The 27,672-nt window shown below is 38.5% G+C and overlaps 1 protein-coding gene across 1 annotated transcript in view; it reads left to right on the forward strand.

Annotated features, from left to right (window-relative positions):
• Positions 1 to 711: 711 nt before the first annotated feature.
• ZC2HC1B (zinc finger C2HC-type containing 1B) overlaps positions 712 to 27,672 on the forward strand; it is a gene marked incomplete at both ends in the record, with an annotated part of 32,032 nt that continues 5,071 nt past the window's right edge. The window contains 8 exon segments of the mRNA XM_079716743.1: positions 712 to 739; positions 9,630 to 9,691; positions 12,007 to 12,068; positions 12,070 to 12,121; positions 12,649 to 12,787; positions 21,849 to 21,988; positions 25,390 to 25,419; positions 25,421 to 25,496. Of these exon segments, the coding sequence (XP_079572869.1) occupies positions 712 to 739; positions 9,630 to 9,691; positions 12,007 to 12,068; positions 12,070 to 12,121; positions 12,649 to 12,787; positions 21,849 to 21,988; positions 25,390 to 25,419; positions 25,421 to 25,496 (589 nt within the window).

Raw genomic sequence — 27,672 nt, forward strand, 5'->3', positions numbered from 1 at the left:
CTTAAATGGAATTGATTTGTTCTTCATTTATTTGTGTGGTTGTTCCAGTTGCCTTTTGCAGATGTTCTCAAATATTTCTTTGAAATCTCTCCACTCCTTTTCAGTACTTAAGTGGTTTGATTTCCTTTATGTAGAAAAGTAACCCAGTTAAGAACTCATTTGAAATAGTGGCAAGAAGAGCTTCCCTGAGAAGGTTCCACTGGTAGGAATCTAAGTTTCCCCTTGCTGTATGCAAAGGGTTATTTCAAAAGGATGGTAAAACAATATTGAGGTTATTGGGACTCAGTTACTGGCTGACTTGTTTTTGGAATTTAGGAAGAGTGAAGACAGGAAACAGAATAGAAGAAACAATCAAGAAAACTTCCTTGGCTTCAGTGAGTACCTGGCTCAACATCAGAAATATTGACTTCAGTTTAAACTAGAAAGCTTGTCTTTTCAACGTTATTTAATGCTTGGAACCATTCATACTTGATTAAAATACATAGTTGAAAATTTTCCCTGTTTTTTGATGAGATTTTTTAACTTCTCAACTTTTTCAAGGTTCAAGCAATGACACATCACAATTGTTAATTATTTGGTAAACTGTGACTTTCTTGGAACAGACAAGTTGTTAGTGACCCATGTTCATGTGTCCATGACTAATATGTTGTTATCTGGACTGTTCTGAAAAAAAAAAATCTGTGGACACTGTTGGTCTGAGTTGGGTACAGAATGGCTGGGGCAGAACCATTCTTAACAGGTGAGCTGCATTTGATATCTAAGTTATTAGAAAGTGTCTTCATCTATAATGTGATTATGGCTTTTCCTCAGCTGGGAGGTGTTATCTTGTTCTGTACGTTATCGGTTCTAAATCTAATCATTGTAGAATTTTTAAAAGAGTTGTGAAAAACAATAGCATTAGGTACTCTACCAACACTGATAGAAAAAACTTGGCTGAAGAGCTTGTCATTACAGAAGTAGAATACTGGAGAGCGTGTATTTAAATGCCAACCTGCAGAAGCAAAGGGCCAGATGATGGTTTATGTTAGTATCAGGAATGTACTAAATCCTAAAGAGGTTGACCATTTATTGTGGTAGCCATCTCATTTGAAGGTTCTTAAAACCAGCAAGAATCTAGAATGTTACTTTGACTTGGTGCGCTTCAGATTCCATCTTTGGAGCTTTTAATTTCACCACACCTGACCCAAATGGTTTAAATTAACACGTTATGTATTTTGCAATTAAGAGAATGTGCCTATAAGCCACTAGTCTTGGTGAAGCATATTGTGATTTAGACTGATTATCCTCCAAATTTAAAGATCTTGATTTTATTCTGGAAAAATGTTCTTACATGCTATTTTGTATTATTTCATAACATTCATAACGATGTCAGTCATATAAACAGTGGTTGGGAACTTAACATAAGCTCCATGTTAAATGTTAGGTGTCCAAAGCAATAAGGGGGTTTTGCCTTCAAGGACTGCATTGTCTGAGGAAGCAGGGTGTGTGCAGCAAAATATAATGCCAAGTCACTGTGATAAGTACCACTTGAAATGAGGATCTTGGTACTTGCTGTTCCCCCTGAAGTGCTCTGGCTGTAAATAAATCATCCTTAAGGATGGTGCTCAATTGTCACCTCCCCTATAAACTTTTCCCTGACTTGTATATTTAAAAATAGCACAAACATCCCTCCTCTGCATTCCTTATGCTCCTTGCCTGCTTTATATTCTCCTTAACATCTACTGGCATCTGATTTTATCTTGTTTTTCAGTCTTGTCTCACTAGAACAAACTGAGGGCAGGTTACTTTTGTTTACTGCTTTATCCCCAGGGTCTAGAACAGAGCCTGGCATTTGGTAAATGGTCACTAAGAAATATAAAAATGAATGGATAGTTGGGACAGACAATTCAGAAAAGAATTGCTTAAACTTGGAACAAAAAGACCTAGCCTCAGTGTTAGCCAGAAAGAAGACCTCAGGCATCCCAGACAGATGGCAAAATCATGAAGAATTTGCGTGCTGTATCTTAAGGACCTATTTTGTTTAAGCACTGTCTATGATTGGTAGAAAGTCACTTTTTCAGATACTTTAGAACTTATTTTACAAGTCAAACTAAGTATCAAAAGTTCTTACTACTTGTGATTATTACCAGTGATGTATCCACATCTCCGTTGTGCTGTCATCAAATCACCTCAGGTGAAGGACAGAACTTTAGCTGTCTTGTAACTTTACTGTTAGATTATCAGTACTTTTATGTTGCTTCTTGTATGCTGACATTAGTATGTTTTATCCAGCTTGTTTGTTCCAGTTAAAGGTCAGAAGAAGGTAAAACTTCTAATGGCCTTATGGAGAATGTATAATAAAACAAACATACCCGCTATTCAAGTTAAGAAGTAGAACAACTTATTCAAGTTAAGGAAATAGAACACAGAAGCCACCTATATAGGTGGCTTGAATAAATCCTCAATTTATTCAATTTTTTCTTTCCTTGGGTAACTTTTATGAATTATCTGGACTCTTATATTAATCATCACCTGCATGGCATCCCTATAAACACAGTATCTTGTTTTGAGCAACCGAGAAGCACAAATCTAGCTCAATGAGGGAAGTAATTGCTACTGTTTGATCAAGGCATCCTTGAGAAGATGAGCTGAATAGTTTCTGAGTCTACTTCAGCTCTTAGAGTTTACAAGAGCCCCATGTGGTGATGTCAGTGAGCCAGGTGATGAGTGAGTCCTGGGAACACAAGTGACCATAGTTGAAGCATCCTGAATCTCCTGCCAAACTAGGCTTAGCAATTGTATGCTCATTTTATATTTTATGCTTCTATACTTATTATGACCTCTCTCTGTCTCTGAAGAGATGAGTGCAGAACTTTCCTGTGGAGTGAAATGAGTATCCTCAGCTTATCTAGACATGAGAGTATGAAGGGTGAGAAGGCACTTCGCTGGGATTTTGTCAAGCAAGCCAAGTATAGAACAGAATGAGAGCCAGATATATATAGGACATGCTATCCTCAGATTACAAAGGCAGTGAATATCTAGGTTATGACAGCCTTCAGCATGTCTGTGTCTTTAGTCACTCTCCTCCAGTCTGAACTGGTTGCTTCTCTAGTTCTGGTGCCCAGCTGTTATCCTGGGAATCCCCTTCTCTCCCTCCTCTGTGGAATGGCTATTTGCTGTATCTTTTACTCACCTTGTTGTGGAGTATATCCTCCAGTAATTCTTGAGACAGAGTACGTGGGATGTAAACTTTTTGAAAGCTTGCATGTCTGGAAATGTATTCTACCCCCATATTTGATTGATAGCTTGGCTGGGTATAAAACTGTGGGTTGTAAATAATTTTCCCTCAGAAGTTTAGAGAATTTTTCCCCATTTATTTCCATTTTTACTATTTGTAAATCTGAAGCCATTCTGACTCCTCATACTTTGTATGTTACTTTTTTTTTTCCTCTAAGTAGGATCTCTGTCTTCAGTGTTCTGAAATTTTACAATGATATTTATTGTTCTAGACATATTTTCATTTGTGTGGGTGTCCTGTCAAACAGGAGGCTCATGTCCTTTCACTTCTGGAAATAGTTTAAAATTATTTTTATTTTCTTCCTTGCATTTTCTCCTTTTCTCTTCTGAACTCCTATTATTTGGAGTAGGACCTCCTGGACAAGTATTCTAATTTGCTTATGTTTCTCTCCATTTCTATGCCATTTCACTCTACTTTCTGGGAGATTTCCCTAATTGTATCTGCCAACCTACTGTTGAGTTTTTAATTTCTAAGAGCTTTAATTTTCCTTTAAATTTCTCTCTTGTTTACTTTGGGCTTACATGCTAGAGATGTTCCTCAGATCTTTGGAAATTCCTGTCTGTTTGTTCATGATTAAGATTGCAGGACGGGAACACTAGGAACTCTGGATGGGTAACATTGGATGATTTTGAGCTTTTTTTTGTAGGGTGGTCTGGGTGAGCTGTTTGGGAATCTTCCCAATGTCAGTATCTTTAGCTCTTTCTCCATGGAATGATTATATTCCCAGGGAAGCTTCCATTCTGCCTTGAGAGTAAGGGTCTGGCAGGGAGAATTCTGTGAGCCAAGTAGAGGAAGGTGGGTGTGGGATATTCTCTGCTTCCAGCATCACTGATCATGAGGTTAATCACTAGATTATATACATACACACACACTTGTGTGTGTGTGTATGTATATATGTGTATACATATACAGTTAATCATCATTAATCATGGAATCCCTATTTGCAAATTCACCTCCTCGCTAAAATTTGTAACCCTAAATCAATATTCATGGTGCTTTCATGGCCATTCACAGATATGCACATACCAGTTAAAAAAGCTGAGTCAGCCAACACACATGTTCCCAGCTAAGGTAGAGCAAGGTGATGCTCTGCCTTCTTGTTTCAGCTGTCCTACTGTAAACAAGTGTCCTTTTTATGGTCTACTTCGTGCCATGCTTTTCATAATTTTGCACTTTTTCTTGGTTTCACTGTTTAAAAGGCTCCCAAGCATGGTGTTGAAGGGCTGTCTAATGCTTCTAAGTGCAGGAAGGCTGTGATATGCCTTATGGAGAAAATATGTCTATTAGATAATCTTCATGCAAGCATGCATTATAGTGTGGTTGGCTGTGAATTCAATATTATTGAATCAACTATATATTTAAATAAGGTATCTTTAAACAAATTCATAAAACAAAGTTGTGTGTTGATAGGTTGATAAAAATGTTGTAACTTTGTATTTCCCCAGGGAAATAGAAATCCATTTGTATAGTGCATTATTTGAGAGTAATGAATGAGTCAGTATTTGTTCATTTAGTACTTGCAGGGATTTATGGAATGTAATTAGCACAAGTAATGAGAATCAACCATGTATATGTGTATATACATCTGTATCTGCCTACCCATGCCTTCAGCTGTGCCTCATGTTGACTCATGCACAGACCTCCTCTCATCCTTTCTGGAGAGTAGACTTCTGCTAGAATTGGAGAAAGACAATCACCCAGGGGCTGTGGGATGAAGGGGGGCGTTCTAGGAATCTTCACTTCTTTTTAGAAAACTTTCTCCCTGATCCTCCATATTGTAGCAATCTCCTCTTCCTCCTCTTCACGTATCCTGTCCCTGTGTCAGAGGTATGTGCTGCTCCAGGGGTTTCTGTGATTTTGAAGGGCTCTGCAGTGTAAATCTGGATGGTTCTCAGTTTTTTCTACCATCAGCTTGGGAAGTGGATTTTGATGTAGTTTTATGTCCTCCAGGTTGGCTACCATGGTCCCTCAGCTTTCCAAATTCCAGTTTTTTATTCTTGTCCTCTTTCCTCCCTGTCCTCCTTGTCCTCCATGTTTCTGCGTCCCTTTACTGTAGTGTTTTGGGGGAAAGCAAAAATAAGATGGAGTGTTCTCTTTGCCATCCTAACTCATTAGTCTCAGTTCCTTTTTTTATAAGTCATGTTCCTGAGATAATAAGTTTCAGCTAGTATGCCACCCCCTTTGCCATAAGGCCCTGGAAGATGTCAATATTGCTAATATTTGCATGTCCTGGACTGCAAAGGACTTAAAAAGAGTTTCTTGACTCACTGACAGCTAAATGAGAAAACGTCTTCCTTTTTCCTTCTCTGTAATGCCTTTATAAGGAAATGTGGATTGGTAGGTATCTCTACAAAGCATTCTTAACTTCCAGCTCAGAAAGAGAATGTCTAGTCTCAAGTAGAATTTCTTCCAATTTCATTACAGCTGTAATCCTCTCCAGGTTTCTTATAAAATTTTTGAACTGAGATCTTTGTAATGCTTATTTTTTCATTGTTAACATACTAAACAAAACTGTTGATCACTTCCAGATCACTTTCCTCATTTAAAAAATTGTCTTAAGATTATGAACCAATGTATAAAAACAATAGCCACTTTAATAGTCTACTGAGACTCCAGTTAGAGAGGGTAAAGTTAGAAATAGCTAAGTTAATACACATTGTTTTAGAATCTTTTCTATCAAAAGGGTTTTTTTAATGTCATTCTTTTATTTTTAAACAACAATGCGAAATCTTTATAGAAAAATTGAAAATTTAGGAAACTAAAGAAATAGTCACCTTTTTTCTTACCACTCAGAGGTAATTACTATATATTAAATGTGTAGTGTGTGTGTGTACCATATATATATATGTATATATATCCTTCCAGTCTTTATTTGTAAATACATGAATAAAAATGCATATTAAAATTTTCCATGTTATTCTCCCACAAATCATTTTTAATTACTACATTCTCATTCACTCATTGGCAGCCTACTTCTGTAAATGCCAGAAAGTATAATTTTTGGCTTTGCAGGTCATAAGGTCTCTGTTACAACTACTCAACTCTGCTGTTGTAGCACGAAAACGACAGTAGATATTTTATAAACAAACAAATGGGCCTGGTGGTGTACCATTACAACTTTATTTACAAGATCATGCAGCCTCTGATTGGGCCCACTGGCCACAATTTGCCAGCCCCTAGATATGTAAACTTGTAATTTTGACATAATTCATGAAAAGTTGCAAAATATTACAGAGAGATTCCTGCACTCTTTATCCAGTTTCCCCCAAGTTACATCTTCACTACAGTACAATGTAAAAACCAGAAAGTTTGCATTGGTATAAGGAGTGTTTATAGTTCCATACCATGTTATTACAGGCATAACCACCACCGCAGTAAAGATGCAGAACTGTCCTGTCACCCAGAGGTCTTCCTCATTCCACCTCTGTATAGTCACAGCCACCTCCCTCCCTGACCATGCCTACCTCTTAGCAGTCACTAATCTCTTTTCCCCCTCAAACTTGTCATTTTGAGAATATTTTACAAATGGAATCATACAGTATGTGACCTTTTGAGATTAACTTTTTTCACTCAGCAATGGGATTGAGTCAGGTTGTGGCATGTATCAGTAGTGTTCCTTTCTATTGCTGAGCTGTGTTCCAGGGTATGGATATAGCACAGCTTGTTTAACCATTCACCTATTGAAGGGCATCTTGGTTGATTCAAGATTCTTTTAAGGTTCTGTTGATCTCTGTGTTTGGTTCTCCGTGTTCCCTTTCTTTCTCATTGTCAAGCTTCCAAGTTGAATGTGGTTCAGAATGTGGTGGTCCATCTATTTCAGGTGTTCAGTTGAGTCTTATTGTATCTGTCATTATTTCAAATGCATTGAATTCAAAACTCACTGATTTAAACCAAAGGTCATTGATCCTCCAGGGACTTCCATTTGCTTTGCAGGTTAGTAGTGATACAGTATCTCTCTATTTATGGTGATCATTGAGTAAATAGTCTTAATACTCGTAGAGACAGAGGCTCAAGTTTGAGTCTCAGTGTTACTACTTACTACCTGTTGTCCTCAAGAAGTCACCTAACCTTGAACCTTCATTTTCTTACCTGTTTAAAAAAAAAAGTATCAACCCTATCTCATAGGATTGCTGTGAGGAGTTAAATGAGAAACATAGGAAAAGTGTTTGGGGGACAGGAAATCACCCTACAAATGTTACAGTAATAGTCATAAAAGTAAATCATCCTTCATTAGTATTTTAGATAAAAGTAGCAGTTTTGTAATTAGGATGAGTAGCTTTTATTAATGAGTAAGTATGTGGAGGGGTGGGATATCCTTGCTGGAAAAAAAAAAAATTAAGACCCAGTTTTTATAGAGTTAGAAGGCCAGAAGAACAGAGAGGAAGAGTGGTATTTCTGTATGCTGTAATGGATGACCTGTGTTGCAAATATAATACCATCTGGCAGATGTGAGAAGAAATCATTTAAATCAACAGTGTCTGTAATGAGCTACCATCTGATTCCTGTTAATCAGGCCTTCCTTTTTCAAACCGTCTTCCCATGGTTTCCATGACCCTGTTCTCTCCTGCTTCTCCTTCTGGCTTATCATCATCATCTTCTTGGCCCTTAAATATGGAGTTCCCTGGGGATCATCCCTGTACTTCTCTTTCCATGACCTCTTCCCTGGCAATATCATGCCTTTACATCACTCTCCAAACAAAGCCTACATCTGTGTCTCTAGCCCTGACCTCCCTCATTTCCATCCTGCTGGCTGGATGACTCTATCTCAAACTCAGTATTTCCAAAGCTGAGGTCATTTTTCTTACAAGATGGCCCTTCTTTTCGAATTCTTTATTTCTATCCATAGTTCTACTGTCTTCTCAGTCCCTCAGCGTTCTTCTCTCTGTCACCTCCCAACTCCCCCCAAATCTAGTCATCTTATTGATTCTTTGACCACAGTTTCTCCCATTTCCTCTTTCCATTTCAGGCCTACATCTTCAGCCTTTTAACTAATAATCCCACTTTCCATCCTCACCACCATCCATTCATCCCTCCTCAGCTTTGTCACATGAATCTTCCACAGCTCTGTTCAGATTCTTCCTACTCAGTGTCCTTGATTGCTCCCCTTGTTTGTAGAAGAGAGCCCAAATGGTTAGTCTAATACAAAATCTTCTGCATGATCAAACTGCTTTTTAAATCTTATATACTCAACTCCAGATGAACTGAAAGGCAGTAATATGAAACAAAACTCTTATTTTTCAGAATTCCACAATGGTTTGCTTTTCTAACTTCATTTAAAGTAATTTATGGGCATACTTTCCTTTTCTATGCTGGATCCATGTATGGTTTCTCTCAGTATTCCCACAGAGTTACATATGGCAGGTGTTTAATTATTTATAGAATGAATGATTGGTCCTATGGTAGAAACTCAATTCTTGTTTGACCCATACATTTAACAAGTAATTATCGAGAACCTTACTGTGGGTCAGGTACTTTGAGGCATTGGGATATAGTGGGCACAGTCAGTCAGTTTTTGTTTTTGTTTTTTTTAATTTGAGTTTATTCTTCATTTAACTTCGAAAACACTACAATAATTGAATATTTTTTAAAAAAACAGTAGCAAGTAGTGAGCATATTATGATTGTAGGCCTTCACTCATTCTCTACTGCATATAAAATGTCAGCAGTGAATGTTCTTCATGGGCCCCAAAAAGAGATCCTACACTAAGCACCACCCTGGGATGATGTTCATCATCCTCATGTGCTTCTCCATTGTAACGGCTCTGTCTTTCCTGATTCGGAGCAAAGCCCACCAATTCTACTTGGTCCGTTTCATCCTCTTCTACTTCCTTCCTCTCAGGTAGGAGTTTTTCCAACAAAGAGATTTATCAGGAGAGAGAAAGCCATTCTCAGGAAAGTTTATCTTAAATTCAATGACTAGGCAACCCTTTTCATACTTTCCGTGATAAAATAGCATACCTTCATTTAGCACATACATGGCCTTACATTCTAGTAGCAGTCTTAAAAGATGTTACCATTGGATTATATATGACTTCATACTAGGGTATCAACTTTGTACTTATGTCTAAAGCTAAGCTATCAGGCAGTTAGTTTAAGAATATATTAAATATTAAATAATTATACTCTAGTTGCCTGAAGCATATGGAATTTATCTGTTCAGTGAAGTGAGAACTCTAGGTTAGGAGAAGAAAATGGGTGAGTTTTACAAAGGATCTTCCTAATAGAAGGAAGTAGTTGGAGAGGGGAAAAGAGAGTGAGGATATCAAGCTATTGAGGTCTCCTCCAGTTAATCATTTCTTCTCGGGCAGGCAATTCTGTGAAATTAACATAATGTGCTCTTGGATCCTATACAGATGGCAATCAGGAATTATTTCCCTGTGAAGTCTGTGGAAGACGCTTTGCAGCAGATGTTCTGGTAAACATAAAGACATTTTGTAGATGTGTTTCATTGGAGTTAAATGAACTGTCAAGTCAGTGAGGAGGCCACAGTGGCAAAGATTAAAGACAGATGTGGAGGGAAAGCAAGGGGAGAAAAGTACATAACCTATGGCTGGCAGGCCCAGAGGACACTCAAGTAGATCAGTGCTGCCCCATTCAAAAGGGAACTTATTAAACATGGTCCTCTTACTAAAAGGAAGCCAGATGAAAGTATCTTGGCACAGCTGATTGTCTCTTGAGAGGTTTTGGCTCTTTCGCCTTTTCTATAAGCATCAAAAATTCAAATTTTAAGGCCAAAGCACCAGGGAAATTAGCTAGTCAAGAGGAATGAACATTGAATTTGGAGCATCTGGAAACTTGGCTTTTAGCCTCAAATTTGTCACTAATTCTGACAAGTCCTTTAACCTCCCTCTGTTTCCTGCTTTGCCACGTATAAAGACAGAACTCTCTAGTTTCAGGGGTTTTATGTAATTTGAACAAAATGGATGTAAGGCTTGTTCCAAGACCTAATTGTTAATTAGATTCAAGCTAACTGCATGTCAGGTCCCCAGATTGATGCCTATAAAGTTGAATAAAAGCTTGATTTATTTCAAAATTAGGGAAACAAACAGGTAGTAGGCCCCCCATATTATGAAGGAGTTCCCAAGAAAAACGATTTAAAACAAAAATCTAAGATGATAATGAACTGTTAGTTGGGACATTTAGGTCAAAGAGACTTGTTTTGAACTTAAAGAATTTGGACTGTGAACCTGACTACATTTGGGGCAAAAGACTACCAAATGAGGTTGTAGGTTTTGTTTCTCTGGGGAATTTAAGAGTGAAATATCTGTTCTAGCTAGAGTTTGCTGGATCTAGAAGGGGAACTCACAGGGCCTGTTGTAGCCCAACAATCCACTAGGGAGCTGCCTTTGCTAACCCAGGACTGCACCCCATGAGAATGGATTTGAGACCTAGAAGGTACTGTTTGAAGAGGGATCAGTAAATGCCAAGTATTCTTGGGTCCTCTTGAGTTTTACTTCATTGACCCATTTCTAGGCTACAAAGAGCATTTGATCAAGTGGTCTGTTCTCTCTCTCTCCTTCAGTTTAAAGTGGTATGGCTTGTTCGTAGCCAGGTGCAGTGATTTTCATGGAGCCTGTATTTTTTGGGTCTGGACAAAGCAACTGTCTAAGTGGTAGCTATTATGAGTTACATGACCACCAAGGAAGAGGACTGAAGAGTGGAAGGCAAAGATCCTGGCATAATCCCATAGTGGTGCAGTGCAGACTTTATAAAAGTGGTACACAGGCAAAGCTCTGTGTGCTGGCTCCCTGGTTTTTGTACCAGAAATGCTAAGTACTTACAGGTCTACTGCCTGGAGTAGTTTTCTCTGCTGCTTGTCTTAGTTTTCTCTGCTGCTTGTCTTAGTTTTCTCTGCCGATTGTCTTATAAGTATTGTAATATTTTAAAATTTAATATTATAAGCTTAGATTTGCTCTAAAATAAATGACTTCATGAATGTGAAATGTTTGGACACACTAAGGGAAAATGTCTTCATAACTTAAATGGAATTGGTGTATTTTTCATTCGTGGTATGGTTGTCCCAGTTGTTTCTTGCAGATGTTCTCAAATATTTCTTTGAAACCTCTCCACTCCTTTTCAGGAGTTAAGTGGTTTGATTTGCTGTGTGTAGAAAAGTAGCCCAGTTAAACTCAATTTTGAAATGTTGAGTGGTAAGAAGAGTTTTTCTGAGAAGGTTCCACTGGTAAGAAGCTAAGTTTCCCCTTGCTGTATGCAAAGAGTTCCTTCAAAGTGATGGGAAAACAGTGTTAAGGTTATTGGGACTCAATTCCTGGATGACTTGCTTTTGGAATTTAAGAGCAGTGAAGGCAGGAAACAGAATGGAAGAAATGAGAAAAGTTCCTTGGCTTCAGTGAGTACCTAGCCGAATATCAGAAATAATTTATTTCAACTTAAACTAGAAGGTTTGCCTTTTCAACATTATTTAATGCTTGGAACTATTCATTGAGCCCAAGTGATAGAGTTAAATATGTAAGACCAAATTTTAAGTAAGTTTTTTCAGCTGAAGAGGCCTTTTATTGACCTTGCCCAAACACAATATCTCGTTATGTGTAACATGGGTGAAGAGAGCCAGATGGATTTGCTCTGCTGTGATTTGAGAGTTAGAGAATGAACTTGGCTCTGAAGGTGCAACCCAGTCATTGCAGCAGGGGCTGCTTGAGTACACTGAGGCATTACGAAGTTTGTGATTGTACATGTTAAAAATTTTAATCCCCACTCCTTCTTTTCTAGGAAAGGCATGGACCAATATGTAGAAAACTGTTCAACAAAAAGCGTAAACCTCTCAATTCCTTAAAGATTACAGGGCACTGACATTCCCACTGTGTGGAAGGCTTCTCAGTCCAAGGTACTATCGATATCTTCCTTGCTGTTCTTGATTATCTCCTTCAGTACATTAAAGCCTCTTTCTGGCTCTCTGGTTTCATTTTTGCTTGATAATGCAGTGTAATGTCATGTAAGTATAATCCACCTTTACTGTTTTCTTTTTAATCATGCTCACTTAGATTTCCAAATGTATTTCAGATACTTTCCAGATGTGGCAAAAAAATCTCGTTTATATTTTCATTAGAGTAGCATTAAATCCAGCAATTAACTTGGAAGACAGTCACTTTTAATCTTACATTTAAGTCTTCCTTTAAAGTTTTGTAATTTCTTTGTTTTTCTGATTGTTATTTTGTGTTTTCCCTCACTGTTGTGACTTGCAAATTTTATTACTGTATTTTCCAAACCTCTTTTGGTACTTTTGGACAACAAATTCTCTTTTTTCTCCAAATTTCACAGTTCTGTTTCTTGTAAGTTCAAATCCTAGCTTTAAAAAAAATTATAATGGTGAGATATATAGTCTAGGTTAGTATACGTTTTATTTTTTTATAGCCTCAACCCATGAGAAAATCTAACTGGAGACAACAACATGAAGACTTCATTAATGTGATTCGATCAGCAAAGCAGTGTACACTAGCCATTAAAGAAGGCCGGCCTCTCCCACCTCCACCCCCTCCGTCCATCAACCTAGGTGTGTGGCCAATTTGGTTTGCTTTTGACATTTTACTCTTAACCAGTTGAGGCTATGCTTGATTTTTGGCCTAGTCATTATGCCTTCCTCCTATAAACTCTAAAATTGACAACAGTAATTAAATTATATAAAAGTAAGTTTATCATAAAATTTATATTATCCTATTTTTTTCAATTCTGTGTCAAGATTCTGTGCTTCCTTCTAACTCTACCTCAACATGAGTGCACCACTGTACCCAATGTCATGGCATTACAGAACTCCAGGGGATGCCCTCCACATCCTGGTTTATGAGAACGGAGCTGGGCAGAGCAGTTTAAGCAGTTCTGTAATAGCTCCATAGCATCAAATACCCACAGCTCTTTTAATTTTTTGAGATAAAAATATAAAATCACCATTTTAACCATTTCAAGTTGTACAGTTGGTGGCCCACAGCTTGTTTACCCTAAGCTTTTTATTTTGAACATTTTCAAATATACAGAAAAGAGGAAGGAATAGTACAGTGATCACTCACATACCTTCCACTTAAATTTGACAATTTGGACATTATTGTCATATTTTTTTTATCTCTTTCTCTTTTTTTTTGTGAGGGGGCATAAATATTTAAAAGTAAGTTTTAAACATCATAACACTTTACCCATAACTATTTCACCATGCATTTCTTAAGTACATTTTTCTGCATAACCACAATACTATTATCACACTAAATATATAAAGTCATATTTTCCCAGTTATCTTAAGAATGTCTTTTGAAGCTCTCTCCTCACCACTCAGCCACAAACCAGGATTAAGTCAAGGTTCATGCATTGTCTTTTGTTGTCTCTTTAGTCCCTTTTAATCCTGCACAACACCCCTGCCAGGCCACTTATCTTTTAGAATGTCTCATGTTCTGGATTTGTCTGCTTTTTAAGTCATATTAACATTTAACTTGTTTCTCCGTCCCTTGTCTTCTTGTAAATTAGAAACTAGGTCCAGAGGCGTGATTAGATTAATTAGATTAATTACTTAATATAATTAATTAGATTAATCCATGCCACGAATCTCTTATCAGGTGTAGGATTTCCACATATTTTCTCTCATTCTGTGGACTGTCTTTTCACTCTCTTGATGGTACCTTTGATGCCCAAAAGTAATTTGATGAAGTCCAGTTTACCTATTTTTTTGTTTGTTGCCTAGCTTTTGATGTCAAATACTCCAGTATCTTGAAGTTTTTCCCCTGTGTTTTTTATTCTAACAGTTTTATAGTTTTAGCTCTTATATTTAGATCTTTGATCCAGGTAATTTTTGAATGTGGTATAAAGTAAGATCATTGGAAGTTGGATATCTAGTTTTACATGTGGTACCTTTCTCAGCACTTTTTGTTGAAAAGACTGTGCCTTCCCCATTGAAAGGTCTTGGCACTCTTATCAAAAGTCAATTGACTATATATGTGAAGGCTTATTTCTAGGCTCTTTATTCTATGCCATTTTTCTATATGTCTGTCCTTATACCAGTACCACGCTGTTTTGATTACTATAGCTTTGTAGTATGTTTTGAAATCAAGAAGTGGAGAGTCTTTTAAGATTATTTTGGCTATTTAGAAACTTTGAGATTCCATATGAATTTTTAGGATGGGTTTTTTTTCTATTTCTGAAAATGCCGTTGAGTTTTGATAGGGATTGCATTAAATCTGTACATCACTTTGGGCATAGTTGTCATCTTAACAGTATTGTCTTCCAGTCCATGAGCATGGAATGTCTTTCCATTCATTTACGTCCTCTTTATTTTCTTTCATCAGTGCTTTGTAGTTTTCAGTGTATGAGTCTTTTGCCTCTTTGGTTAAATTTATTTCTAAGTACTTTATTCTTTTGATGTTATTGTAAATGGAATTGTTGACTTTCTTTTCAGATTGTTAGTGTATAGACGTACAGGCAATTTTTGTGAGTTGATTTTGTCCTGCAATTTTGCTGAATTTTGCTTATTAGCTCTAACAGTTGGTTTCTGATGTGGAATCTTTAGGGTTTTCTACATATTTGATTATGTCATTTGTGAACAGAGATAATTTTACCTATTCCTCTCCTATTTGTATGCCTTTATTTCTTTTTTGTGTCTAAACCTTCTGGCTAGAACTTCCAATACCATGTTAAATAGCATCGGTGAAAGCAGACGTCCTTGTCTTGCTTTCCATTGAGTATAATGTTAGCTGAGGGTTATAAATGACTTTTTAAAGTGTAAGTAATAACATGGGTATTATAACATTTGGAAGTGATATGTATGAAAATAATAGGATAAGGTTGAGTGAGGAAAATGAATGTATATTGTTGAGAGGTTCTTATGGTATACATGAATAGGTATAGCATTGTTTGAAGGTAGAGTATTATATCATAAAGATCCCTATTAATAAGCCCTAGAGTAAACATTCAAAAATATTGATGTATAGCTAATAAGACAATACATAGACTGGAGATAAAATGGAAAAAAATTCAATCTAAAAAAAAGACAGGAATAAAGGAACAAAGACCTGGTAGTATAAAAACAAATAGCAAGATGATAGATTTAAACCTAACCATATGGACAATTGCATATAAATGACCTAAACACTTAGGATAAAATGCAGAGATTGTCAAACCGAATAATAAAGCAAGGTCCAATTCTATGCTTTCCACAAGAAACACACCTTAAATATAAAGACACAAATAAGCAAGCCAGGCAGGTGACAAAATGAGGTGAGCCAGGTGGGCCTAGAGACGCTACACCCTCCCTAAGGGACAGCTGCTCCTGCCTCAGCACACAGCTGCCTCAAAGGAACGCACACCCAAGGTTGCTGGGTCTGATTTCTCAAAGGATGGCAGAAATGTAGACTTCCTTATTTATAAATATCAGAAACTCAATTTTTTAGGAACTTCAGGTTTCAGTCTCTGAGATTAGAAGTCAGGAGGTCATTTTACTTGGAGTGGTGGGGACAACTAGGAGGCAACTCAAGGGGGATTGGTGGGAACTCTCTGTGTCTTGATCTGGGCTGTTTTCATGGGGGTGCACAGTTTGTGAGATTTCACGGAGCCATACACTTAAGATTTGTGCTTTTCCTCTGGATAAAAAGAGAAATAAATACCAGCAATGTCTGAACAATTGTAGATTGACATGTTAAAAGCACAGGGAAAGATAGATATGCATTCAAATAATAATCATAAAACTGGAGTAGCTAATACTGATATACTAATATCAGGAAAAGTAAACTTCAGGGTAAGTATTATTAACAGAGATAATAACTAAAAAGATATATTCATCAAGAAGACCTATCAGTCTGAAATGCTTGTAAGATTTTGACCCAGTTGACATCTATAGCTATAGTGTGATACACAGCAACAGCAGAATACAATTGTTATCAAGTACACATGTAACGTTCAACCAAGATAGGCCATGTGCAGGACCACAAAGTGGGTCTTAATCTAAAAGGACTGAAATCATACAGACTATGTTATTTGACCACAACAGAATTAAATTAGAAATTAATGATGAAAATATATCTAGAAAACTCCTGAATATTTGGAAATAAATCATTTCTAAATACCTCATGGATCTAAGAAGAAAGAACAAGAAAAATTAGAAAATATTTTGAACTGAATGGTAATGGAAACATATCAGAGTTTGTGGGATTCAGCTAAAGCAGTGCTTAGAGGGAAGTTTATAGCTTTAAATGCGTATATTAGAAAAGAAAAAAGGTTTAAATCAATTGCCTTAAACTTCCTCTTTAAAAAGTTAGAAAAAGGGCTTCCCTGGTGGCGCAGTGGTTAAGAATCCACCTGCCAATGCAGGGGACACGGGTTCAAGCCCTGGTCCGGGAAGATCCCACGTGCAGTGGAGCAACTGGGCCAGTGCGCCATGGCTACTGAGCCTGCGCTCTAGAGCCTGTGTGCCACAACTACTGAAGCCCACATGCCTAGAGCCCGTGCTCCACAACAAGAGAAGCCACTGCAACGAGAAGCCCACGCACCACGACACAGAGTAGCCCTCACTCACGACAACTAGAGAAAGCCCGCGCACAGCAACGAAGACCCAATGCAGCCATAAATAAATAAGTAAATAAATTTATTTTTTTTAAAGTTAGAAAAAGAAGAACAAATTACACCAAAATTAAGTAGAAGGAAGAAAATAGTAAATGTAATTCATCATATTAACAAAATATTTTTTAAAGCATATGATCATTTCAGTAGCTACAGGAAAAAAGGCAACAATGTAAAATGCTTTTAATGTATAGCACTTCATATATACACAAGTGACTTGTGTTTATTGGCAAAAATCAGAATATTCAAAAATACAAGAAGAGGAAATAATAATTACAGTGCACATCAATGCATATAGTATTTTTTGTTTGTTTGTTTGTTTGGTGGTATGTGGGCCTCTCACTGTTGTGGCCTCTCCTATTGCGGAGCACAGGCTCCGGACGCGCAGGCTCAGCGGCCATGGCTCACGGGCCCAGCCGCTCTGTGGCATATGGGATCTTCCCGGACCGGGGCACGAACCCATGTCCCCTGCATTGGCAGGTGGACTCTCAACCACTGCGCCACCAGGGAAGCCCCTCACTGTGGTTTTAATTTACATTTCCCTGATGAAAATGATGTTGAGTATCTTTCCACATGCTTATTGACCATTATTTTGTGATGCTCTGTTCAAATACGTCTCTTGCGTTTTCCTTATTGGGTTGTCTTATTATTGAGTTATAAGACTTCTTATATATTCTTGATATTTGACTTTCATCAGATACATGTATTATAAATATTTTCTTATCCTGTACCTTGCCTTTGCATTCTCCTAATGGTGTCTCTCAAAACTAATGTTTTTAATTTTGGTGAAGCCCAATTTATCAACTTCCTTTTTAAAAACCTGTTGCTACATTTTGTATCCTGCTTAAAAAATCTTTGTTAACTCTTAGATCAAAGATGTTTGGTTTTTCTAGAAATCTTATAGTTGTAGCACTTTATAGGTCAATGATTCATTTTGAATTAATTTTTGTGTATAGTATAAGACCATCCTTTCCCATGTTGAATTAGTTTTGTTAAAAATCAACTGCCCATAGATTGGGGGGAGATCTATATTTAGATTCTCTTTTCTTTTCAACTGATATATTAATACCAAATTTTCATGATTACTGTAACATTATAGTAAGTCTTGACATCAGGTAGTGTAAGTCCTCCAATTTTATTCTGAAATGCTTAGGCATATATTTAAGAAAATATGTGTAAGACTTTTAAAATGAAAACCACAACACATTGCTTAGAGAAATTAAAGAGGACTAAAATAGATGGAGAGATTTACCATTTTCATGGTTTGGAAGACTCATGCATTGTGTTATCATGTCAGTTCTCCCCAGATTGATCTATGGACTCAATGTAATTCCAGTGAAGATCCCTGCAAGTTTTCTTTGCCAAGTAGGAATTGACCAGCTGATTCTAAAATTACACAGAAATTCAAAGGATCTTGAATAGGATAGTTTTGAAAAAAGAATAAAATTTTATTCCTCAAAGTTCATTCTAAAAATACAAAAAGGGAATTCTTTGGCGTTCCAGTGGTTAGGACTCCACACTTAAACTGTCGAGGGCGCGGGTTCGATCCCTAGTTGGGGAACTAAGATCCCGCAAGCCAAGTGTTGCAGCCAAAAAATAAATAAATAAAATAAAAAGTAAAACAAACAGAACCAAAGTGTAATACTATAAAAATCATCCATAAAATAAATCATCTGAACTTCAGTACCAGAAAATACTCTTAATAATTGCTTCGTTTTTGCTAGGTGCTTATGAAAATTAACTTGAAATCATGTGTTGTCTTAAGATGTTCCATAGAAAGATCCATGGCTGTGATTTTGATAATACTTTGGCAACAAGCTTTGTATAATAAAAGCATCTTTTATGAGAACTACTTCATTTTAATAGCAGAAGCTGCAGGGTTGATGGCTACCTTCTAGTTCTTTAGTTGAATAGTGAAACCATGTCAGATGGTCTGCTGTGTGAATTTCTCAATTTCCACATTGGATTTAAAATGTGGGGATTATTGTTTCTTTAAGATAAATAATTCCCTTTGTAAGACCTCATCAAGTGTACAGTTTATTTTTCTGCCCTTTACATGTTTATGCTAAAATACAGTTTTATAATTAAATTCTTCCCTATGCCCTTATTATAATTTTATGCACCAAGCAAAATGATTACCTCCAATAGCACATTTTCATTACTATTCAATTATTTTGATTGTGCAGGGATTTTATATTAGCCCATATATTCTCCAGCTTAAATACTTAGAAAATTTATACAGATATTACTAGCGTTATTAATCATATGGCCTAGTATGTATGAGTTTGCAAGTAATTTCCATTTTTTTTCCAGCATGATTCCTTATTTCATGGCTCAGTTTTTGTGACGTGCATATATTTATTCTAATTCTTACCTAAGTAAGTTTGCCAGTCATTCAACTTTCCAGGATTATGTGACAGTTTATGAGGGCAGTGATATAGAATATTTACAATTGGGATTTTCCGTGGTCCTGGGACATTTGGTCCGCGTTTCACAGGGCTATGTAGACATGGGTACTCAACAAAGTGCTTGCATTTTTAAATGATGCTTGTTTTTCTACTTTAATCTTTTATGAGATATGGAATAAGACATTAAAAATCATTATCAGGAATCCCCTGGCGGTCCAGTGGTTAAGACTCCAAGCTTCCATTGCAGGGGGCACGGGTTCTATCCCTGGTCAGGGAACTAGGATCCCACATGCTACACGGTGTGGCAAAAAATAAATTAATTAATAAATAAATTAGTTAGTTATAAATCATTATCTATTGAAATAGATAGCACATAGTGATTTTTATGACATCATTATTGATAAAGGAAAAGGTGACTCAGATTGAGACGAGGGTCGAACGTGTAGCTCAGTCATGCTGTGTTCAAATTATTGTTGCAAGAAAAGAGTTTTTGCATTCTCAGTATATTTGATGTCCTCTTCCTCTGCCCCTTAAGTCTGGGCTTCATGTTCCTCCTGTGGACTCCTGGAGGACCTAGTGCTTCCTCCTTTCAAAGCTTATTCCCCGGAATGTTAATTGTCTGCTTCTTTACTTAGGCCTCTAGTCGTCTCTAAGGTCTTCGTCAGCAGGGAAATACTACACTTCAGCTTGGTTTCCTCCACAGTGGCATATAGCGCCAAACACGCAGGAGGGCGCAATGAATGAATGAACAAGTGGGATTAAGGAAGCAACACAGTTCCTGCCATAATCACTGTCTTTGCCCAAACTGAGTCTGGTTTATGGTAGCAGCATTTCTGATATAAACCTTGACTTTTCAGCTGGTAAAACTAAAGAAATAACCCCTGAACCACTAACCCAGTTCTAGATGTTCTTCTATACCATCGTAAATGAGTTCTGCGTGATAATGGCACTTCCTGTTTTACTTTTCATAAGCAGTTTCTTTCCTGTTTGATAGTTGGAACACAACCTGGCTGGGCCTGTTTCCTTACAGTTACCGCATGTTCTACCCACCCACTATACCAGGCCCTACTGTTGATTATCATAGTTAACTTTCATAACAACTCAATGATACAGGTGATATGTAGGTACTGGGGAAATTGAAGCTTAAGGAGGTTCAGAAACGTGCCCAAGTTCACACACATAGTAGGTGAAGAGCTCAGGCTCAAAACCAGTCAGGCAGGCTGCAGAGCCTTCACCATTTCTATTTTATTTTATTTTGTCCTATTCTATTTTGTTCAAGGAATTTGTCACCATGGGAAAATTTTGTTTCTGTATTAGAATGCTTAGTCCTTGATTACAGAGACATTGTATCCCCAAGTTGCTTGGAGCATAATAGGTGTTCAGTAAGTATGGAATTATGATGAAGTAATGCCTTCCAGAGTGTGCAGTTAACTGTTAGGTTAAGTACTAACCGTTTCTTTCATTCCAATTTCTTACATATTCCAATTCTTTCATTTTATGAGTATTCATTTTAGGAAATGATTTGTTCAAGTAGAAAACTCCCCAAACTGCTTTAAAAGATGTCTTCAAAAAACTCTTAGCTTTGAAGACATCACTGCCTTAAATACCCATTCACACACGTAGGAATTTTGACTCTGTGCTAAACCAAACTTCCACACAGAGTTTAAGATGGTGCCGCCTCAGGTCCTTCCTGGGGAGAGAGGTAGTTATTCTCTTACGTCGCACATATCCACTTTGTCATCCCTCCAGGCGCCTAAAGCAAAACAAAACAACACAACCCCCATGGTCCCCCTTGCTTTGGAGGAGGTTTTGGAACATGTGAGCATCTCCACGTTCTGAGAAGACCTTGGATCTTTCTCACTGCTCCTTTCTCCCACTGTCTAGTAGTTGCAAATGAGACAAATTGAGACCAATGGGTATTCCCCAGAACCTCAGAGGACCCCGTGCCCCCAGGGCTGCCAGAGAGGTTCTAATGCAGGAAGCTCTTCCTTTTCTGTTTTTGAACCCTCACGTGCTCCCTTTTCCTAACCCCATTTCTGGACATATCAATTGCCTCCTCACTTAGGAGTTCAGTGGGAAAATCTAGCCACTGCAGAAGGACCGTGACATTGGTTTCAAATCCCATCCCCCAAATCCACATTTTGAAACATCTTACTCCCTCTGTAGCTCCGTAACTTTTGTATAAACTTCTGTCCCACTCGGTACCACAACTGGGGCTTTTGAATCTTCTGTGCCCTTCAGTCATCAATAGCAATATTCTGTGATTCTAGGACTCCTTTCTTTACGTAATCGTTCAGTAAGTAATTCATTTAATTGGGAAGTTCCTAAGTATATATAATTAATCTATTATCTAAAAAACAACATAGCATGTAAACATTTTAAGGGAACACTTTTAACTGAAATAAGTGCATAGGTAGAAAAAATTTACCCCACCTTGTCCTTTATTTGAGCCCTTGCATGTCTCCCCCTCTGGAATAGCCTGTCTCAAACCAGAGTTTGGCACCTCTCTTTCATGTTGGAGCAGAGTTCATATTCTATTCACTTCATTTCATATAGTCCCTTCCAGAGTTGTTTTTGAAATGTTAATCGCCTTTTTGTTATCTTTCCATTCAGATTATATTCGGTGTCCATATCGTATGAGGAGACTTAATGAAACCGCAGCCAATCGACACATTAATTTCTGCAAGGATCAATCTTCTCGCCGAGTCTTTGATCCAGCCCAGACAGCAGCCAAATTGGCATCCAGGGCACAGGTGAATATCTCTCCGCAAGTGCTGGCTCTTGTGCCCTTACATGCCTAGGGAAAGCAGGTAGAACTTGCTAGGGAACCTAAATTACCCATCCTGAGAAGTGTAAGGATCAAGATAGCCAATTACTGTCACTCATCTTCATGGGACTTGGCTTCTTTTTGAGGGATGCTTTCCAGCTAACAGCACCTTTGGATGTTGTAGAAAAAAATTTTCTACAGTGTTTGAAGCTTCTTAGGTTGAAGACTTAGATGTATAAGTAGTGCTCCTATAGTATTATGGTAAAATTCTAACCAGTGGTGGTTATCAGCCTTAACCATCTCAAAAAGACTTGAACCTGAGGTGAAACTGGCCTAAGTGGGGGAAGCCGTCACAAGGAGGCCTTGTTCTACAGGTCATGTGTTTGCTCTGTGGAGAGGGGTCTTCACCCTATTCAAAGCCAGAGTCAGCAATTGAAAGTAAATGGATAAAACAGCTGTTATAAATAGGTACAAATAAGTAAAATAACACTGGACCAGGAAGACAATAGATTTATAAAAACAACACTGGGGAGAGCAGACAGCTCCATACACATCAAAGGTTCCGGAGACCTAGCTTACAGCGTACCATGAGAACCATTAGTTTCATAAACATGGCTTAGATACCAAGAAAAGGTTAAATTGTTCTGAATACTTAACAGTATGAAGCATGTTTAGAAAGATTTCCATGATATCCAATATGTAATAGGGATGGGACCCTCTCTAACGATAGCACACCCCACGGACTATGGACCTGAGCTCTAGCTCAGCATATACTAGACAGTTACTGAATATCTCTGCTGAAGCAGCCACTGTGCCAAGTGCTGGTTGACCAAGGATTTGTGATTCGGAGGAGGAGGTGGCCTTGGAAACAGTGCAGTAGGAAGGTGTAGTGGTTGGCACATACAGGAGCGAGATGGAGGCAGAGGCCACTTGTGATTCAGCAAAGGCTTCAAAGAGGAGCAGATACTTTCTGCAAAATGGCAGATGGGTTTACCAGTCTAGATTTGAAGTTGGGAAGGACACTGTGCACAGTGTCCAGCTCGTGGCCTGAGGAGCCCGCCACGTGGAGCAAAACCCAGAGTGCCTGTGGCTGAGTGACGGGATGGGACAGTCCAGGTGAGCGTCAGAACCACAAGGGCTTTAAGCCAGGCTGGCTCAGAGAGGAGGAAAAAGGGGATTAAGTGAATAGGTGCCCTAAATCTGAGGCCAACCAGCCTGAGGGCCTGGAAGCAGGAATTGAAAGTTCCCTGGAACCCAGGAAGTCCTCCTGTCCATCTTTCCATCTTGTCTCTTCCTGCTCTGCTGCTGCTTTCTCTTCTCCCTGCAGACTGACCTTCTCAGCTTTTCTGTCCAACCATCCATCATTGGCCTCGTGTGTCATTCTGTATGCAGTGTAAACTGGTCACATAGTGCAGATTGGAGTGACATGGAATTGGTTTTTTAGAAAGATCACCCTTGCAGTTAGTGTTCAAGATGGTTTGGCGAGAGACCAGTTAGAAGCCACAAGAACAGGAAAAGAAAATGAGGGCTCAGAGTAAGAGGACTAATGGGGTGTGTGTGTGTGGAGGAGCGGGTAGATTTAAGAAACAATTGTTGGGACGGAGAAGCTGATCGAATATAAGGTAAAAGAGGATCAGGGCTGGCAAAAAGGTTTTTAGCTTCAGAGCCTGGCAGATAATACCACACATCTAGATAAAGGAACACAGGAGGCAGGAGATAGGTGTGTTGGTGGGGCAGACAAGGTGGCTATGATAAATATAGTTGTAGAGATTCAATCTTTACACCTGAAATACCATGGGAAGCAGTGCAATGTAGAAAGAGCACAGATTTTTCAGTCAGTAGTCAGGGTTTGACTTTCAGTTTTATATTATCTACACGTAAACTTGGAAAAGTTACTTAAATTCTTTGAGGCTCACTTTAACGTGTGTCTTGCCGAGCTGTTGGGAGGATTATAGGCAATACCAGTACAGTGCCTTGCACACAGGGTGCCCTGGCCTTTTCCTCTTTCACCATTGCCCCACCCTCCTTCCCGTCTCTCATGGTCTTTCCCTGTAGTGGGATAGGCACCACAGTTTGGGGGGGAATATGACTGCTTTGGGCTTGACTTCAACTTCGTTTTGGAAAAAGCACAACTCTATCTATACTTCCTAAAGCAGTAAAGGGTACATTATGTTTCTTCGAACGGTTCTTCTAACCAGTCCACAAAGTTAGTGGGCGTCAGTGGGCCCAAGGGGAGCAGAGAGAAGCAGCGGACGGAAGTGCTTTTTATTCCTGAAGAAGGCCAGCTGGCTGTCCTGAGTGCAACCAGTGACTTGGCCCTGTTCCTCTCCTTGTTTTCCAGAGCTAAGTGGTGATTGGGAACACAGAAGAAAAATTGCTTGCTTTCTGAATTGCTTGCTTTCTGAGTAAACTCGCTGTAGAGTGTATTTGAACAGCAGCGCTGTTTCCCTTATGCCAGCTTCACCACTCTGGGGCCCTGCCTAATAGTGGAGCTTATTCAGAAGGAGAACAAAAAGGGAGGTGTTGTTTCAGTTTTGAAGGGCTGTTAACAGCACAGCTGAAATGTGTTTCTATTTTAAACATAATCAAGTATAAAAATGTGTTATACCCTTAACCAAAAGAGACCAGTATGGGCCTCTGAAAATAGCTTTCTTTGTTTGGCTGGGGATGAGCTGCCTGCTATAGCCTCCTAGCTCTCCTTGCCCAAGTGAGGATTCTCACTTGGAGGAACAGGTTATCTTTATACTGGAGTTGCCATGGAGATGTTGAGGGATCAGTAGCGAGGTAAAAAGGAGAATACAAAGGAGCTCCCAAGGAACCTTTCGGTCCTTCTTCTGTACTAGTGTGACCGTTCTACTGCTGCTCGGCAGAGAGGGGAGCGGCACGGAGATGTTGGAATTCCATGTTTAAAACACTTGCTGCCTGCCAGCGTCTGTTTTTCTTCTCTGTTCGTGTATTTAAAAACAAAATCATCTTCAAGTGTAATGAAAAGCTAAAATGTTCCATAACTATCCTTATTGACATTAAGTGATTTCTTATGTCTCCATACAACTAATTTTACAGGATTAACATATCACCACTCCACCAAGGGCTTGATTATGGAATGAAAGCTCTAAAACCCCAGACACAGTTTTGATCCCCAGCAGGGAGGACAGGAATGAGGCTACTAGGGTGTGGGGTGTGCACGTCCCCCTCCCCTGGGTGTCGCAGGTCCCAGACATGACTCCAGCCTGCTGCTGGTGAGGGGGAGACAGCTTTACATCCTGTGTGCTACCTGAGGTTACAGAACTCTTCCCCTCTGCCCCCTGTCTCTCTGTCTTTCTGTCTCTCTCCCTCTCTCTCCCTCCCTCTCTCTCTCTCTCTCGCTCTCTCTCTCTCTCTCTGTAGGGTAGGGTTCAGATGAGTCCAAAAAAAAGGAACGACTGTAACCAGTGCCGTGGGAGCTCTGCTGCAGAACAGGGCCCTGGAGGCCAGTGTGGTCCCAACCAGGCCAGGTGAGTTGGAGTGAGCATCTCAACTATCAAATGACAGAGTCAGAGGGGGCCACTGTTGGCTTTGGGATTTGCTGGCAGTCAGCAAAAGCTATGACATCCAAAGTTGCTTTGGGATATAAAGATATGTGGGTTTGTTTGAGGTTAAAACTTATTTGCCAAGAAAGGATATTTCCTAATTTACCAGGATTAGACAACTCTGAAAATGTACAAAGTTAGATCTGATTACCACAGCGGGGTCTAGAACCAATGTTCTCTGGTCTGGTAAAATTAAAAAGAGATTAAAGATAGGAGATGGCAGTGTGCCAGGTTTTGTGTTGAAAATAAGGGAAGAAAATGAAATCACTGTCTCAGAAAGATATCCATACTCCCATGTTCATTACAGCATTTTTCAAATAGCCAAGATATAGAAACAACTGACTTGTCCGTTGATGGATGAATGGTTAAAGATGGGGGTATATATTATTCAGCAGTAAAAAGAAAAGGAAATCCTTCCATTTTCGACAACATGGATAAACCTGGAGGACATTATGCCAAGTGAAATAAGTCAGAGAGAAGGAGGACAAATACTGTATGCCCTCACTTATGTGTGGAACCTTAAAAAGTTAAACTCGTAAAAACAGAGAATAGAATAGTGGTTGCCATGGGTGGAGGGTAGGGTGGGAGAAATGGGGAGATGTTGGTCAAAGGGTACAAACTTCCAGTAATAAGATGGATAAGTTCTGGGGATCTAAAGTACAGCATGGTGACTCTAGTTAACAGTACTGTATTATATACTTAAAAACTGCTAAGAGAGTAGATCTTAAATGTTTTCACCACATACACACAAAAGTAACTATGTGAGGTGATGGGTGTGTTAACTAATCTTATTGTGGTAATCATTTTGCAATATATACATGTATCAATCATCATATTGTACACCTTAAACTTATACATTATATTCAATTAGATCTCAGTAAGGCTGGAAAAAAAGAAAAAAGGGAAGAATTTCCTTCCTAGAATGAAATAATTTCTTCAAAGTAGCGAAAAGGTATGACCACCATTATAGTACTTACTATATGCTCGACCCATTTCATTTAATCTTCGCAATAATCCTCCAAATGTTTTAATCTATGGAAAGGGAAACCGAGGCTCAGTTAAGGCACACAGCTGGTAAATAGCAGAGCTGGATTAGATATCTACTGTGCTTTCTCTCTTCATTGAGCTGCATTAGTAATAATGCACATTCTTCTTTATGATCAGCATGTACTGTGAAGGCAATATGAATTAACTCATGATCATATTGGCCCGTCTGGTCACTAGTCTTATTTTGAAGGTATTATCAGAACCAGAATAAGAAGTGCCAATTTCACAGTCAAAGTAATAACAGCACTAGAAATTTTTATCATTAGTTTTTAGATTCCTCATGAGTTGCTTACCATGGGCTTAAAAACTGAAGTGATAATTTAAAAATTTCCCCACAGCCATCTAAACTCAAATCATTAGTTTTTTCCTGATCTGTAAAAACTTAACAATGGGGGGTAGGTTTTAGTGTTCACTTAGAAAAAAAATAATTCAAATTATGTATGTGTTCTTTTGGTAAAACTTCCACTAACAAGCTTTTTTCTAAAGTGTAACAATTAGTGTCCTTCAGAAAAGACAATTTCTTTCTACTATAGCTTCTTTTCTTATTTTTTCAACGAATATATTATAATGCTTCCCTTCCAGTGAAAAACATCCTTTTGATTTTGAGGTTGAAGCTTATTTGCCAAGAGGGAATATTTCTTAATTCATTGGGATTAGACAACTCTGACAGTGTGCCAAGTCAAATCTGAGTACAGCCTCGGAGTCCAGGACTTTCATTCCCCACTCTAGTAAACCTGGAAAGAGACTGGGAATCGGGGGAGACAGGCGTAGTGTTGAAAATAGGGGAAGAGTTTCCTTCTGTGAACTAAATAATTTCTTTAAAGCAGCAGCAAGGCACCAGTGGAAAGGTCCTGAATTAGGGCTTAGCAGTCCCGTGTCCCAGTATGTGGCATTAAGCGGAACGCCACAAAGACGCCATTCTGATACACTCGAAGCAGAGGAATAGGCCAGCAGATCTAGGCAAAACGGTATTGTATTTGTTCTTGACTAGTGAATGGTGGTTTATAACTACGGCGATGTTGCCAAGTAAAAGGCAGAGTCCAGCTGGGCCCAC

Source organism: Hyperoodon ampullatus (genome assembly GCF_949752795.1).
Source record: "Hyperoodon ampullatus genome assembly, chromosome: 12".
NCBI lineage: Eukaryota > Metazoa > Chordata > Mammalia > Artiodactyla > Ziphiidae > Hyperoodon > Hyperoodon ampullatus.